General features: G+C 48.8%; 1 protein-coding gene across 1 annotated transcript; it reads right to left on the bottom strand.

The window, feature by feature from the left end:
- Positions 1–5,391: 5,391 nt before the first annotated feature.
- On the bottom strand, positions 5,392–13,693 carry LOC105810953 (aquaporin-8). The gene is made up of 6 exons (XM_012645025.1): positions 13,609–13,693; positions 13,224–13,471; positions 10,239–10,365; positions 8,310–8,524; positions 6,776–6,910; positions 5,392–5,496 (listed from the first exon to the last, which is right to left on the bottom strand). The coding sequence occupies exons 1-6, from the start codon at positions 13,618–13,620 to the stop codon at positions 5,448–5,450; spliced, it is 786 nt and encodes a 261-aa protein (XP_012500479.1). The 5' UTR covers positions 13,621–13,693; the 3' UTR covers positions 5,392–5,447.
- Positions 13,694–15,979: the final 2,286 nt, after the last annotated feature.

The raw sequence follows: 15,979 nt of genomic DNA, 5'->3' as shown, positions 1-15,979 counted from the left end.
CGAGCAATAAACATTTAACTCAATAATTTTCAAACAAACACAAAATCAGCATCCTTACAATGTGTATTAATTGCTTACATGCCTTATATTATCTCCTAATCAATAGTTTAAAATGGTAAGACCACATGGATGATAATAATTTCAAGAATCCTAAAGCAATGATAGCAAATTCTTAGATTTTGCTTACTATATTGCCCGCCCTCCCTGTTCTATAAGTTTTACATATATGAGCGTATTTAATTATCACCACAATCTGCACGGTAGGTGCTAGTATAATTCTGATTTTACAGGTGAGGGGATTGAGGCACAGAGAGTTAAGTTAAGCAGCTTGTCCACAGCCTCACAGCTCTTAAGTATCAACCTAGGATTCAAATCCAGACAAGGAAATGGTGGAGCATGTGCTCACAAACACCTTCTACCCTGACTGAAGATTGTGTAGTCTTACCTTTAGGGTCATAATCCTTACTCTCCACTACAAGAATAATACTGATTCTTGACTGGCAATGTTGTCATACGAACTCTTTACATATTGTTTAAGTGATGAATTTTTGATACCTTGTATATGACAAAGTAATAATGTATATGCTACAATAGTATATATTAATATGTTTTCTGACTTTTTGCATATATATGGATTATGGTTTTTTTTTTTAACTAGCTTTTTAATTCAAAAAGTAATACCACATACAGAGTACAAAAGTAAAAAAATACAAATGGGTAGACAAGGAAAAGTCAATCTCTCTCCTACCCCAGACCTCAGCCTTCTAACCTGGGAAACAATGCTGCCATATTCCCGAATTTTTCTACATACATAGAGAGAAAGATTTTTTTTTTTTTAAAGACAGGTGGGGGCATACCATCCATATTGTTCTATACTTTACTTTTCAAGAGATTACCTTAGAGGTCATTTTATGTCTATATATGTATTTATCTTCCTTTTCTGATTTCATGGCTATATAGTATTATGAATATGCCAGAATATGTTTAACCCCAAATGATGAGTATTTATTTCTAGATTCTTCCTATTATACCTAATGCTGTAGTAAATAGTCTTACATTTTAGCATCTCAGGGTAAATTGCTATCAGGAATGGCCGGGTCACAGGGTGAGCATTTAAAGTGGATGTACACCGCCCAGTTGCCCTTTCAAGGCCCCACCGGGTCTGCTCCCAGCAGCACTGTGAGTGCTGCTTCTCTTTTCTTCAGCTGCCCTGGGTGTGTGTTATCACAAGCCGGCCTTACCTGATGAGAACTGGGATGTTGTTTCACTTTGAGTATTTGCAGACCTCAAAAATTGACAATGGCTCCTCATAACATCTCATATCCACGCTACGTTCAGATTTCCCCAGTTGTTTAACAAAACCTTTTATATACGTCTCCAAACATGGTCCACACTTTGGAGATGACTGATATGTCCCTGAAATCTCCTGGAATAGTCCCCCTTCCTCCTTTCAAAAATGTCACTTGTTTACTAGAGACACCTGCCATCCCACCCCTATTTAAACAGGTTAGTTTTTGCATGTCTGTGTCACGTTGCCTTAGAACCCTTAGAAAACCATTGCTTATAGAAAGTTCTTCCTTTATTTCTCCTTGAATATCCTTGAGTGAGCTTTCCCCTGTTATAAAAATCTGTGTTCAATGTAGAAAATTGGAAAGTAAAAGTAAGAAAGATGCCACGGGCCAGAATGGCCTTTTGAGAGAGGAGTCATATCAGAGAAAGTCTGTCGTGCTAAAGAGTGTCTCAGATATGCATGATTGTGCCTGGTTGTTCTCCATTTCTCTTCACCGCATGTTTTATTATAGAAAGAACATCTCCTGTAGCCGGGGTGGGAAACGGCATCTGCAGTGGACATGATGGAGTTGTACAGCAGATTGCTGTGCGCTGAAGTGAGCAAGTATGGGCTTGGCAAGCAGAGCCTCCGTGGTTGTTCATTGTGAGCTCAAGGCATGATTGTATTTTTAATGTCAAAAACCAGAACAAAACCCTAACTAGACCTATTTTGATACAAGTTAAGCATTGACAGCAGCTTGAGAATAACTTATTAGCTGGTAGCTGAGATAGGGCTTATGCCCAGATTGTTTTATTTGAAATAAGCAATTATACTTGGAAAATTCCCAAGTGTAATTTCTCAGACTCCAAACTTATAGCCATCATATTTTGCTATTATAATAGCATTTCTAGCTCTAACATCCTAAAATTCTGTGATCTCCTTGTTATTGAGAAACAGGGAGGTGGAGTGGAGGTGATCTGGGTCAGTTTTGAGTTCTACTCTGTAGAGTCATAATGAACTTAGGAGTAGTTGGGATCAGCCTATGCTGTTCTTTCAGTCCGTGAGGACTTTTCCTGAGTCCTTCTGTACAGCACACACCAAACCACGAAATGTGCAGTTATAAAGATTAATTGATATCAGTCTTAAGAGCTGTTGTCTGGAAATTGACATATGAAGCCCAGGACATGAAATCCAATTGCAAGTTAAAACTGAGAAGAGTTATCATGTCTTTTTCTGTCCCCTCTTCAGTGGAGGACTAAGAGGGAAGTAGGAGACAAGGCAGAAGACATAATACTGTCCCTTATTCAGAAACAGACAAGTGTGATGATAGAGATCATGAACCCTGCAAACAAACATACCTGATCTTAAACATAGGTTCTACCAATGCACTGCCTGTGTGACCTTGGATAACACCATCCCTTGGAACCTCCATTAGCTCCCCTGGGAAATGAGAAGAATAAGAGTAGCTACCTGTACTCGTTCCCTGGTACTACTGGAACAAAGTGCCACAAACTGAGGGCTTAAAATGATAGAAATGTATGCTCTCACAGTTCTGGAGACGAGAAGTCTGAAATCAAGGTGTCAGCAGGGCCATGCTCCCTCCAAACGCTCAAGGGGAGCATCTTTCTTTGCTGCTTCCAGCTCCTGGTGCTGGCTTGTGACAGCATAACTCCAACCTCTGCCTCCATCTTTACATGGCCCTCCCTCTGCATGGCCATCTCTCTCTCTTACAAGGAAGGCCACCCTAATACAGTATGATCTCCTCTTGACCCTTAACTTACGTCTACAAAGACTCTATTTCCAAATAAGGTCACGTCCCGAGGTTCAAGATGGATGTGAATTTTGGGAGGACACTATTCAACCCAGGACACTACCTGCTAGGATTGGTGTGGGAGTAAATGCCACAGTCCGTGGAAAAGGGTGTTCAGCACAGTGCCTACCACAGAGCCACACTCAATAAATGTTAGCTGTGTACATGATGTATATGGGTATGTATAAATACATATGTATAGATAACTTATTGCTGGGAGCGCGGCCAAGCTCCCTGCAAAAAAACCGGGTCCCTTTGGTAGAGTTGCAAGGAAAAAGAAAATAATAGAGAAATGGAAATAAAAGAATACACAGAGACAAAGGTATAGTTTTATAGATTTATAAAGATTATAGGCAAAGCAGGAGCTCAGGGGGCCTCGATTTCTCCGTCAATCTCAAAAAGCCACGAATGAAGTCTTACACGGTCATTTATAGATAACAGTTACCAGTTGCCAGGGGTAACAGATTTACATAACAGCAGGTAGTTCCTCTTAGGTTAACAGTTTTTCAAAAGGCTTCTACAGATCCCTTAACTAATTCTATCTACGTGAACAAATGGTTACAAAATCTTTCAAAGATTAACTTCTAAGTTCTAAGGTAAATGTATCACTTAAGAGAGGGGTTAAACAGAGATATATTGGCTCCATATTTTCTTTATCAGGTTATTGTGAATGGAGACAGGTAGTCCGGAATTTTAAGCAGGAACTGCCCCTTGGGCTGATTGCTTTTAGCCATAGGCGGACTGTTCAGGCGGCTGTCTGTTCAGGGCGGGCACTCTTTTATCAGCTCTCATCCTGTAGTTTTTAACAGATCTGCTTTGCTTTACAAAGCAAATCCAAACCTTTAGGTCTGAGAAATGCGGTACCTTGTGGGATACAGCCGCTACTGTCTTTTAGAGATGCCCTCCCGAGGTACAGCAGCTTTTGATATGCAAACCAACACGTTCACATATTCCTTCAGGGCAAAGCTCTGCAAAACTCCTGAGACATAGCCTATCTGCAAATATGTTTATATTAATTCATGGAGCAACAGTTTACTACATTTGTCAAAAGTTTATTTCACCAAATAGTAACTTTTAACGCCTTTTACTCTTTGTGAGTGTTGTAGTTTATTTCTGATTTTATCATATTTCCTTCTTTTCTTTAGACATGTAGTCATTCTTGTTTTCTTTTTCTCCAGGAATATGTCGGATATTTGGATATATGTTGTATCCATTTTCTCTACAGGCAGTCTCTTATTGTATTGGTGATTTTCCCCAGTGAGCATTTTGCTCATCTTATTAGCTATTGAGAATCGTATTTCCCTGATAGTCCTTTATGGTATTATAACGATCATTTCCTATAAATGAGCCATAGATTCTCCCAGAGAAGATACATGCTTTACTTGAAAGGTGTGAAGTTCCGAATGTGTCTCTTTATCCTTTCTTATTCATTATACTCATATCTTCTATCCAAAGGCCACTGTCTCTTCAGGCCTATACTGTGCCACTTGCTCAGGATTCTACATCCTCAGGAAATTCTTGCCTTTCTGCCCCACCCCCACCCCCAGCTGGAGTGCAGTGAATGGGCTGATTTGTGTCCAGGACAACACTGGGCTGTCACTCAGACCATGAACTCTGCGTTGGACTTTTCAGCAGGGTCTCTAGGTCTATGATCTGGAATTGACACTGACTAGAGTCCACGTTGGAATGTAGAATGTACTCTGAGCTCTAGACTGAGCTCCAGGATGCACCTGGCCAAGCGAACACAGGCTCTGGGTTGGCCTGCACTCCAAGTACCTACCGTGGCACTGGACTCCAGGCTGGGTCCTAGGCTTAGCCACCCTGGACAGCCAAGGCACAACCCCAGACTCTGGATGTCTCCTAGTGGTGCCCATTTCTCAAATGAAAGGCAAGCCCATGGGCACATGGAAGGAAACACTGGACTATTTATTGCAAAGCAAGATTGTCAGCTCGGGAAGCAAGAAAAAGTGGTCAGGCCCCTTCTGTAACAGGGGAACCAAGGAACAAGACAAGGAGACGAGGTGCAGGAAACGAGCTGATCCACAGCAACAGCCTCCTCTCCCAATGCTGGGAGCTTCCTCTCAAGAAAAATCTTCTGTTGTGCTGCTTCCACCTCTCTCTGGGAAGTGCTGGCAACATGCTCCCCAGGCTGAGGGCTCTGATGAGCACAAAGGAACTCCAGGAACTTAGATCCTCTTCAGGACTGAGCAGCAGTCTGTCCGAGAAGCCGGACCCGAGTTGGTGGAAGTGAGTCAGTTGCTCCTCTGGGCCTCTGTCCTGGCAGGAAATGCAGAAGCTGTCCTTTCCTAAGTAGAGGATGGTTCAGGTGAGGGCAGCAGTAGCAGCAGGGATCCCACCAGCTCAGCTTCACCGTCCCTTCAGGATTAAGCGGGTTTTCCCATCTCCAATGAAGAACCTACAAAAGAGGCTCAGTGAGGTCTCTGAGCCCTGGAGGAGAGACCCAGCCCTTCATCGTATGTCTCCACCCCAGCATTCTCCAGAGAGATGACTTCCTGAGCTTTCCCAGACTTCATAGCTAGGTCCCTCTGGGGAGAGGGGGACACTGTTTCCTATTTGGTTTCCAACCCTTTTCCTGACGATGGTCACTGCTGCCATTCTGAAAGCAGCAGACAGAATTATTAGTGATATATTTCACAGAGCCACAGGCTGGGTCCCGAAGGCCCCAAGGACTTCGGGCGGGCAGTGGTGTAGGCCATCTAGATCAGCCCAGCCCAGTGCCTGTCCTCCCCAGACAGTGCGAGGGAAGCCCAACTTGTATGTGCTAAGTCCAGACAGATCCCCGCACTACCTGGAGCAGAAGGAGCAAAGTGTAAGAAGAGAGCCCAAGGAGAAGAGGTCAGACAGGGCAGAGGGAACTCGTTAGTGTTTCCTAACTGGAATCCACATCCCCTTCTGGTAACATCACCCTTATTATCCACTGCCCAGCCCTGGGGAGCACTGTCCACATTGTACTTTATGTGAAGTCGTCTCCTGACACAGGTGCTGTTGGGGACACCATTTATATGGTTTTCCTATGTGGATGGCCCCCTGGAATTGTACCACACCCCTGTAGGCCCCACTCCTCCCCTGCCCTCTGTGCTACTCTCAGTTGTTCGGGTAAAGGCTGGCCTCACCCCAGTTCCAGTGTTCAGCTCATGCTCCAGGCACAGCCAACAAGAGCGCCTGAGCCCCAGAGCCACAGTGATGGACTCAGAGGTGGGCACGTGACCCAGGCTGGGCCAGTCCAAATCAGTGAACATCAGAGCCAGGGTTTTTGCTAAAGCTCTTGTTCTGTTTCCTCTGGAGTTGTTAAGCTGCTAGGATAGAAACCTAGAGAGTCCGGTGAGCACCTTCTCCTCTCTTGGAGAGCCTAAGCAGGAAGCCCACACAGAAGAAAGCAGAGCCTATGAGAAAGTCCAAGTCCTGAAGACATTGCTTGAGCTCTACTGAAAGCCACTGCTACTGTGAACTTTTGGATTATGTGAGATCATGAATTCCCCTTTATGACATACGCTGTTGTGAGATGGGTTTCTGTCACTTGCAACCAGAGGTCCTTCATAGAGCCATGTCTTTGTCTGAAGAGGCTCCTTCTTTCCTCTCCAAACTGAGGTGAGAGCCTACCCTCCATTCCTGGATGCTCTGGAGCAGTCACCAGGTGCCCACCAGATGGGCCAGTGACTGAGTCACACTCCTACCTAATGAACAGTCCCACCAGCAGGGCAGCCAGGAATGGGCCCACCCAGTAGATCCAGTGGAAGCCCCAGTGGTTGGCCATCACCGCAGGTCCAAAGGCACGGGCAGGGTTCATGCAGGCTCCAGACACATTACCCCTGCAAACAGCCAGCACACTGGTCACCAGGATCCCAGCCAGGCCCCACCTCCCCTCAAAGTCATGTCCCCAACTAGGCCTAGGGCACGCAGACCCCAGAAACTCTCTGAAAACTCCCATATCATGGACTCTGGGGTGGATTCTGAACATTGGGAAGCAAAAAGCCGTGGCTTTTCCCTAGGCATAGAGTATGGCACTCCCTACACCCCCTAAGAGAAAAATGACCAGCAAAGAATGCCTATTTGGTGATGGCAGGGAAAGGCTGGATCTCAGTCCTCTCCAAAGTCTATAAAGCAAAGTCAAGCAGTTGTCACCCACTTTGGAGTCAAGCTGACCTAGACTCAAAGCCCAGCCCAGCTAGTTCCAGCTGTGGGACCTTCCTTTAACCTCCTGTGTTTCAACTGAGGTCAAAGTGCCTATCCCATAGGTTGTTATCAGGAGTCAAAGAGAAAATGCATAGAGAGCCCATGCCTTGCATATAATTCATGTACGACAGCATTAACTATAACCTAGCCAACTCAGTGAGACTTGTGCTACAAATTTGGGCTTTCAATCTCCTACAGGGGGACTGTTCCCTAGGTCCCAGGTGCAACTCTCTAGTTCTGGGTCTGGATCCTCAGCCCATTCACTCAAGCTGGTGGGCCATGTGTCCAGCAACCAGTCAAAAGACTTGTACGTGAACCACAGACCACTAGGGGGCAGCAAAGCATGGCCACACTTTACACATTCCCCAGTCCCGCCTGGGCAGCTCCTCCCAAAGATAGCAGAGCTTACCCAGGAGAAGGGCTAGACTACATTCTGTGTACAAAAGAAGGTGTTGTATATTAGGAATCCCCTCGTCTCAGATCTGTCACCTAATTTGCCACTGCCCATCGACCTTACCGTCCCATTCCATCCTCTCTGAGCCTCAGATTTCTCATCTATAATATAAAATGGAGAAATAATCCCTGACCCAACTTTGTCTCCTTAAGCTGTCCCGAAGACTGCTAGGGGGCTCAAAATCAAGGACATGGTGGCTGTAGCTGCTCTTTGTAAGCCTGAGGCTAAAACCTGGCTTCCCACTGGCTGAATGAACACAGCCTGCAGGAATGTTTTATTTACCAAAATTGCAAAACGTCACATAAAAATCCAGATTTCTGTATTTTTTTGAATGAAAGGGTCACCCTAGACCCATTTTCTGATAAAGCAATGACTGACTAGCATTGAATTGACAGAAGTCCTTAAACACCACAGTCCCCACCACTCCCTGTTGTCTGCCCAGGGCCAACCCACTGCCCCCATCTGCAGCAGCTGCCTGGCCCCTATAAGTAGCTGAGTCTGTGACCTTCAGGCTTGACCTCATCCAGAGCCAGGACAGCCCCGATCTGGGCACAGTTGTCCCATTGCCAAGGGACACTTACCCTGCCAGGATGTCCACAGTGACAGAAAAGCCGATGGAGAATGGGGCCAGAGGGCTCTTGGTCCTCTCATTGATGGCTCCCATGCACACGGCCAGGGCCAGCAGCATCGTCAGGATGATCTCTGCCACCAATGCTCCTGCCATCTGCCCCTCCTCCTGGACTGTCACAAAGGCTGCCCCAGTTGCATTCCAGAACCTCTCCTCAGTACTCACTGCCTGCAGAGAGAAGCCGCTGAGCCTCACAGCGGGCAGAGACACAGCTGGGAGCTGAGGGGAGGGGGCCTAAAAGTGCACGCTGCCCACCTTAAGAGCCAGTGAGGGGTTAGGCCAACGCGCAGGTAGACACATCTGGGTCCACGTCCCAGCTCCCCAGGTTCTGACTGTGTGACTCTGGGTGAGCTATGGGACCTCTCTGAGCCTCACTTTGCTGATCTGAGGAGTGGGGACGACCCAGCAGTGGCTCCAGGGGTTACGGGCCTGAGCTTATGTAACTTAGATGGCCCTCTGAGAAAAAGAACATAAACACATCTGCTTGCAACCTTTACAAACACATATGATCGGGTGAACACAGCGCCAGGCCCCACAGGACCTTGGGAGGGACCTGTGCAAGGAGAGCCCTGCGGCTGAGGTTCCGTTAGCTCCGCAGGAAATGGGCCTCGGGTGGCCACAGCGCCTGGAGAAGGAAGACAGTGGAGCACACGGGCTCCTGGGCTCCGCTGCTCACCAGCTTGTCTGAACTTCGGCAAGTTACTGGCTTCTCTGTGCCACCGTTTCCCCATCTATAGAGTGGGGGCGATAATGACAGCTCCTAGGTCACAAGTAAGGGTCTTGGCATGCCTGGCACACAGAAAACACTCTCCAAGGACTCACTGTGGTTTCTCATGAAGTTGCTGGGAGATTAAGGGACTAAGTGGGAAGTGCTCAGCAAGGAGGATGTGCTCCGTGAACAGCAGCTGCTGCTGCGCGCTTGTCAGAATTGTGTTTGACAAGTTTCACGTGGCAGGGCTTGAGGGCGAGTCTGGGCACCACTTTCCATAGAGAATCAGAGGGGGGAGATCCAGGCCGCCTTCCACGGACAGGGAAACAGGCTGTGGGTTTCACGTGGTGGCATGAAGAGACCAGGGCAGGGGGAGACACAAAATGAGACTTTGGACCAGAGCCTGCAGTGGACTAGGGCTGAGAGCTTTAGACCCAGGCACAGCCGGGCTGATGGCTCTCCCATCCACCACACTCAGCAGGCGAGACCCAGGTCTCGAAGGGTCTCAGTTTCAACTGATACTTAAGGGCAGAAGGAAGGAGGGAAAGGGGGATGGGAAAGAAGAGGAAGGAGGGAGGGAGGGAGTCCATCCATAGATTTGTGTGTAGAGCTATACAAATCCTGTGGCTGAGAGGAAGAGCTGGCCTTCCTGTTGTGATGGGAAGATTCCAACCGTGAATACCCACTCCTGTCAAAGGTAACTCAGTTTAAAGGCAAGCAAAGTGGAGAACATACAGAAGTTAATTCAGGAGTTTCTCGAGGATAATAATCATATTCATCCTGAATCCTCAGTGCTTAGTGAGATGTTTGTAGAATGAAGGAACAAGTGAATGAGTGAGTGAATAAACAAAACAGAACAAAAAAGCCATTCCAACTATCCTGATCAACTCCAAAGCCAAAAATGGGCTCAGGAAGAAGATGCCAAGTCCTGAATTTGCTTCACAGTCTGCAGGGAAGGGCTGTGTCCAAATGGAAACAGAACAGGGCAGGTTTGGAAGGGACAAGCCCCACAGGATGTGCCCCTCCTCAGTAGGAAAGGGTCCACCGAGTTCCACGGGCAGAAACAAGCCAAGAGTTGGGCATTTCCCCAGTGCCCACCGTCTCCCCCTACACACACCTCCAGCCGTCCCATAGAGCCGAAGCCTCCAGCCCAGCCCCCTGGGGGTCACCCACCTTGGCCAGGGCAGCCCCGATCAGCCCCCCGAGCAGCTGGGAGATCCAGTAGGGAACGAGCATCATCAGGGTGAGGCCTCCACTCAGCATGGCCGCCAGGGACACCGCAGGGTTAAAGTGTCCCCCACTGTAACCCACAAGAGCAGAAGGAAGTCATGAGGCCACGGTCCACAGCCAACCACGACTCTGTCACCTGAGAGAATGTGTCCCAACCAGTCCCCCAGGATGAGCTTGCAAGGCCAGAGTCAGTCCAGGGTCCAGCCCAGACAGGAAGAGGCACCAGATGGCTGCCATTTTCCCTGAGGTGTCCAATGATGGGGTGACAGACACGGGGGGAGCCAAGGGAAGGGGAGAGCAGCCCCTAAGCCTAAGCCCAGACCCCAGGGTGGCCTCAGAGGAAGAACATGCAGGGAGACTGTCCCTTAACTCCTTCCAGACTCCCTCAGAGCTCCCTCCCATCTCCAGAGAGGTGGCTGCAGGTCAGACTGAGACCCCAGGCTCCGAGTTAGTAGTCCAAGAGCCATGTCCTGGCCTCCCCTTGTGGGTAGCGAGGCTCAGAATAAGAGCTATCGATGGAACTGCTCAGCCAAGAAATACCCATTTGTGGCCTGAGAGTGTGAGGAGTGAAACTCGTAGGTTAGGATTCATGTTGAAAATGGTGTTGAGAACTGGGGGTGGCGGTGAGGGCTCCTGTTGGGGGCAGGGATTGGGATCGGGAGTTTGGGATGAGCATGGGAGCTAGATGAGTCAGAACTTGGGGTCAGAAGGAAGCTTCCAGTTGGCTGGCACCTGCCTTGCTTGTGGGTAAAGAGCTTCCTGTTTACCAAGATGCTCAACCAGCCCCAGCCCCAGAGCCAGGAGGCCCCCAATCTCCTGCACCCCCATCGGTATTGGTGTCCTATCCAACCCCACTCTGATGGAGGGACTGTTCTCAGAGGTTGGCGCATTACATCCATCTGGTTCCCAGGAAGAGATACCCCCCAATTAGGGAAAGTGACCCAATGACCCCCCACATCACACAAGAGCCAAAGTGCCCCTAGATATTAAGAGCCCACCGGTGAGCCTGCCCACCCCCAATGGACACGGCATTGAGCTGAGACTGGACAGAGGACCTTGGCTCTGGACAAAAGGACTTTGTCCGACACTCTGATACTTCTCGACCAACTGCCCAGGTTGTCTGGCCCAGCTCTATGCCTAGACTCTCAGGTGAGCTTCCTGCATGATATGAAAGCACCAGCCGGTACTCAGTCTCCAAAAGTCAGGAAAAGGAGCTGCCAGGCCCATCTGGCCTCAGGTGGCTCATCTGGGCTCTGCCAAAGCAAACGGGATGCTTTGGCTTTCCAGGGGGATGGGGTGGCTTCCCAGGGATCCTGGACAGCTAGAATCCCTCAGGCCATTGGCCTCTCCTCCACCATCCCACCTGCCCAACCTGGGGAGAGACTGTTATTGAGCATGGCTCCAACAAGAGAGTGCTGGATGCCCTGAGGACCACACATGCTCCCTAGAATAACAGTCAAAATACGTTGTTCATTCATTCATTGTTCACTCAGCAAATATTTATTGAACACTTACTATGTGCCAGGTTCTGTGCTGGGTACTTTACACACCTTACCTTGGATCCATTCAACAACCTCAAAGTCAGTGCCTGGACATAGGAGGTGCTGAATCAATATTTGTGGAAAAAGTCAATGATTGAATAAAAGGTTTGTATTACAGAGAGGCAGCATACTACAATGCCAGAGAGATGGTCTCTCCAGCCAGCAGGCGTGGGTTCAAACCCCAGCTGTGCCACTGCATGGCTGTGCGACCTTGGGCAAGTTCATAACCTCTCTGTGCCTCAATGATCCCCACCTGACAAGGCTGCTGCAAAGCTATAATGAATTACTTCATGTATAGCAGATAGTACTGTCTCTAAAGTTAGTATATAATATCAGCTATTATTATTACCCACATTTATACCACTGGACACAGAGAGGTTCATCAACTTGCCCTGCTGACCCAGGTAAGATGTGCTTTTCACGGATCACGTGCTTTTCACTCCTCTCGCAGCCTCCCTTGGACATTGAAAGAGATGTTCTCTTTCCATTCTGGTTTTGTCAGAAACAGTATTTCAGTTTCCCTGTTCAGATCTATGTTCTGATTGAAATTAAATATAGGCCAACCTTGTCCCAGATCCTGCCAGGCGCCCCATTCAAGGTCTTCATTACAGCTGCCTCTCCTGGGAACCCACCGACCTCCCCACTGAGCCCCCACCCAAGTGAGAGCTGAGCCAGAGGAGCCCTTCCCCTCTGCCTGCCCTTCTGGTCACCACTTGACTGGCCGGGGCCACTGCAGGTCCTTGCACACCCGAGTGGGGAAGCCCCCGGTCGGTTTCTCTGCACATCTCTGCTTTCCCTAAACCCCTTGTAGTGGTAACAATGACTCAGCCACCAGTACCGGCTGGTGCTTGGCGTGTGCTGAGCGCCTCACTTCTTTTCATTCTCAGCGCCTCCCTACCCCCAACTTAAGGCACTCAGGTTTGGGTGCTGGAGACAGACAGCTTGGACTTGGTTCCTGGCTCTGTCACTTTCCAGCCCTATAACCTGGGACAGGTTACATGGACTTTCTCTTTTGCAGCTGTAAAATGAGGCTAATAACAGGACCTACCCCACAAGGTTCTTGTGAAGATTGGATGATTAATATCTACAAAGTGCTTAGAATAGTGCCTGGGACATAGTGAGCAAGATAGACATGTTGGCTTGGGAAAAAATTCATTGAAAAACTACGCTTCTATTCCCATTTTACAGTTTGGAGAAGGACTTGCCCAAAGCCAGGCGCTCACAGGCTGCAGAGTGAGGACAGGACCCCAGGCAGACTGGGGCGCCACCCCACGCTGCTCCACAGCCCTCCCCGGAGTCCTGAGTGGTGCTGGGGCCTGACCACAGCTTTGTCCCCACCCCAGCTCCCCAAGGGAGCCCCAGGCTGAGTGCTTGGGGCTGGTCTCACCTGATGTTCCCTAGTGTGGCAATGATGATCCCCAGGGCCAGCCCGTGGGCCAGGGCTGGCTGCAGCACCCCTGTGTCTGTCCCATTCTCGATGACAGACAGGCAGCCGATGAAGATGAAGAGGGCAGAGCCCAGCAGCTCAGCCAGGCAGGGCTGCACCAGCCGCTCGTACCAGGACACCCGCCACCTGTCACCCGTGCTCGGCTCCTTCGCCTTGGCATTGCCAATGTTAGAGTCACACATAGCTACCTGCCGCAGGGGAAAGAGACAGTGGACGTGGGTGGTAGGAGAGCCCAGACAGGAGGCCCCGACCCCCAACCTTGAATTCATTCGCAGCCACCCCTCGCTCTGCCAGGCTGCAGAGGAAGATGCGGCAGTGGGCTCACCTCTACAGACATCAGGAGGAGACGGCACAAGCCCTGGGCGCTTGCCTGACCTGCTGGGAAACCCGCACCTGTTGTCCTGGGCACTCTTGTCTCCGACACAGGACCCGCTGGTCCCACTACAGGCTCTGCCCCTTTTAAAGGAATGCAGAGGCTCACTGACAGTGCTCAGAAGCCAATAAAGTCCAGGTGGGAGGTGGCCCTGAGGCCCAGAAGAAGAAACTTTTTTATCTCAGCAGGGCAGGGCTGGGGTGGGGAGTCAAGGATTGCTGAGCTTCCTGCCAACCAGGGGAAAGGCGCTGGCTTGGCTGCGTCACCTGGACAGGACGGCCCAGACCCTGCACCCCAGCTCCCCACGGTCCAAAGGAGGCCAGCACGTGTCAAGGGGCATGCAGAGAGCCCCATCGCTTTGGGACCTCTCAGGTTAAGAAATAGCAAACTCATCTTCGATTGTTTTTCCCCGGATGCCCATAGGCATCTCCTACCTGAGGCGCCAACACCTGCCCTCACCCTGATGGCCTGACCCAGGACCCAGTGGCAAAAGACGATCCCCCACCGGGTGAAGCAGCGTAGATAAGCAAGAGGCCACGTGGTGTGGTGGTAAAACCTGTGCACTTTGGAAACCGGCTTCCTGGATTTAAATCTCAGCTCTACTGTGAACCAGCCACGTAACCCTGAGCATGTGCCTCAACCTCCCTGCACCTTTGTTTTCTCCTCTGTCAAGTGTGGATGGTAGTGACAGTAGCCATGTCACAGGGTCGTTGTGCAGTTTAGATGGGTTAATATATGTGAAGTGCTCAGGACAGTGCTAGATGCCAACAATAAGCATAATACCAGTGTCCATTCATTCAGAATATTTACTTAGGGTGGGCTGTGGTATCTCGTGCCTGTAACCCCAGCACTTTGGGAGCCCGGGCCAGGAGGATCACTTTGGGCCAAGAGTTTGAGACCAGCATGGGCAACATAGTGAAATCCTGACTCTACAAAATATAAAAATTAGCCAGGCATGGTGGCACATGCCTGTAGTCCCAGCTACTCCAGAGACTGAGGTGGGAGGATCGCTTGAGCCCAGGAATTCGAAGTTACAGTGAGCTATGATTGTGCCACTGCACTCCAGCCCAGGCGACAGAGTGAGACTCAGTCTGTAAGAAATACATATATAAATAAAAATAGAAAATATAGCTAGATATAACTAATATTTATTGAGCATGTTCTGTGTGCCAGGCACTGGGTTAACTACCTTATGTACAGTATCTCATTTAAACCTCACAACAACAATATGATGCAGGTACTATTATTACAATTTTATGGATGAAGAAGTGGAGTTTCGGGGAGGTTGAGTTTCCCAGTATTACACAGCTTATGTGGTCACAAAACTTGTGGGCTGTCAAAAAAGGACAGACACTGTATATGATTCCACTTACGTGAAGCACCTAGAGTAGTGAAATTCATAGACACAGAAAGCAGAATGGTGGTTCCCAGGGGCTGGGGAGAAGGAAGAAAGGGGAATTAGTGTTTAACAGGTACAGATTTTCTGTTTGGGAGGATGAAAAAGTTCTGAAGATGGATGATAGAGATAGTTGCATAACAATGTGAATGTACTTAATGTCACTGAACTGCACACTTAGAAACCGTTAAAATGGTAAATTCTATATAATTTGTATTTTACCACAAGTGAAAAAAAAAACTCGTGATATACACCACTGCTGCCTTTCTAAAATGGATGGATGGATGGATGGATAGATGGGTGGAAGGAAAAAGAGAAGAAAGAAAGGAAGGAAGGGGTGAGAGAGGGAGGGAGGGAGGAGGGACACAGTGAGGTGGGTTTCCTTATTCCTTCATTCACCAAATGTGTAAATAGCTACAGTGAGCCAGTCACTCTTCTAAGGGCTGGATGGAGATGTGGCAGGAACAGGACAGGCGAGGATTCTGCTCGTGCTCATAGCCACGTCGGCGTGTTTGTATGTATCGCTAGAGACAGAAATAATGAAGGAGATGAGGGAATTTTACTGATCATTTCTACCATTACTCACTGCATCTCCAACACTGTGCCAAGCACTCTGCACATATTCACAGCAACCCTATGAGATAAGTTCCATTACTTCTTCTTTTTTCTTTCTTTCTTTTTTTTTTTTTTTTGAGGCAGAGTCTTGCTCTGTCACCCTTGCTAGAGTGTAGTGGCTTCATCACAGCTCACTACAACCTCAACGTCCTTGGGCTCAAGTCATACTCCTGCCTCAGCCTCCCGAGTAGCTGGGACTACAGGCGCCCACCACCACACCCAGCTAATTTTTCTGTTTTTGTTGTAGAGACGGGGTCTTGCTCTTGCTCAGGCTGGACGTCCCATTGCTTCTTATTCCCATCTTCAGATAAT

This window comes from Propithecus coquereli, unplaced genomic scaffold (assembly GCF_000956105.1).
Source record: "Propithecus coquereli isolate 6110/MARCELLA unplaced genomic scaffold, Pcoq_1.0 Scaffold223, whole genome shotgun sequence".
NCBI classification, from domain to species: Eukaryota; Metazoa; Chordata; class Mammalia; order Primates; family Indriidae; genus Propithecus; species Propithecus coquereli.
Note: the sequence above shows the minus strand (reverse complement) of the source record. Positions and strands in the feature narration are given on the sequence as shown.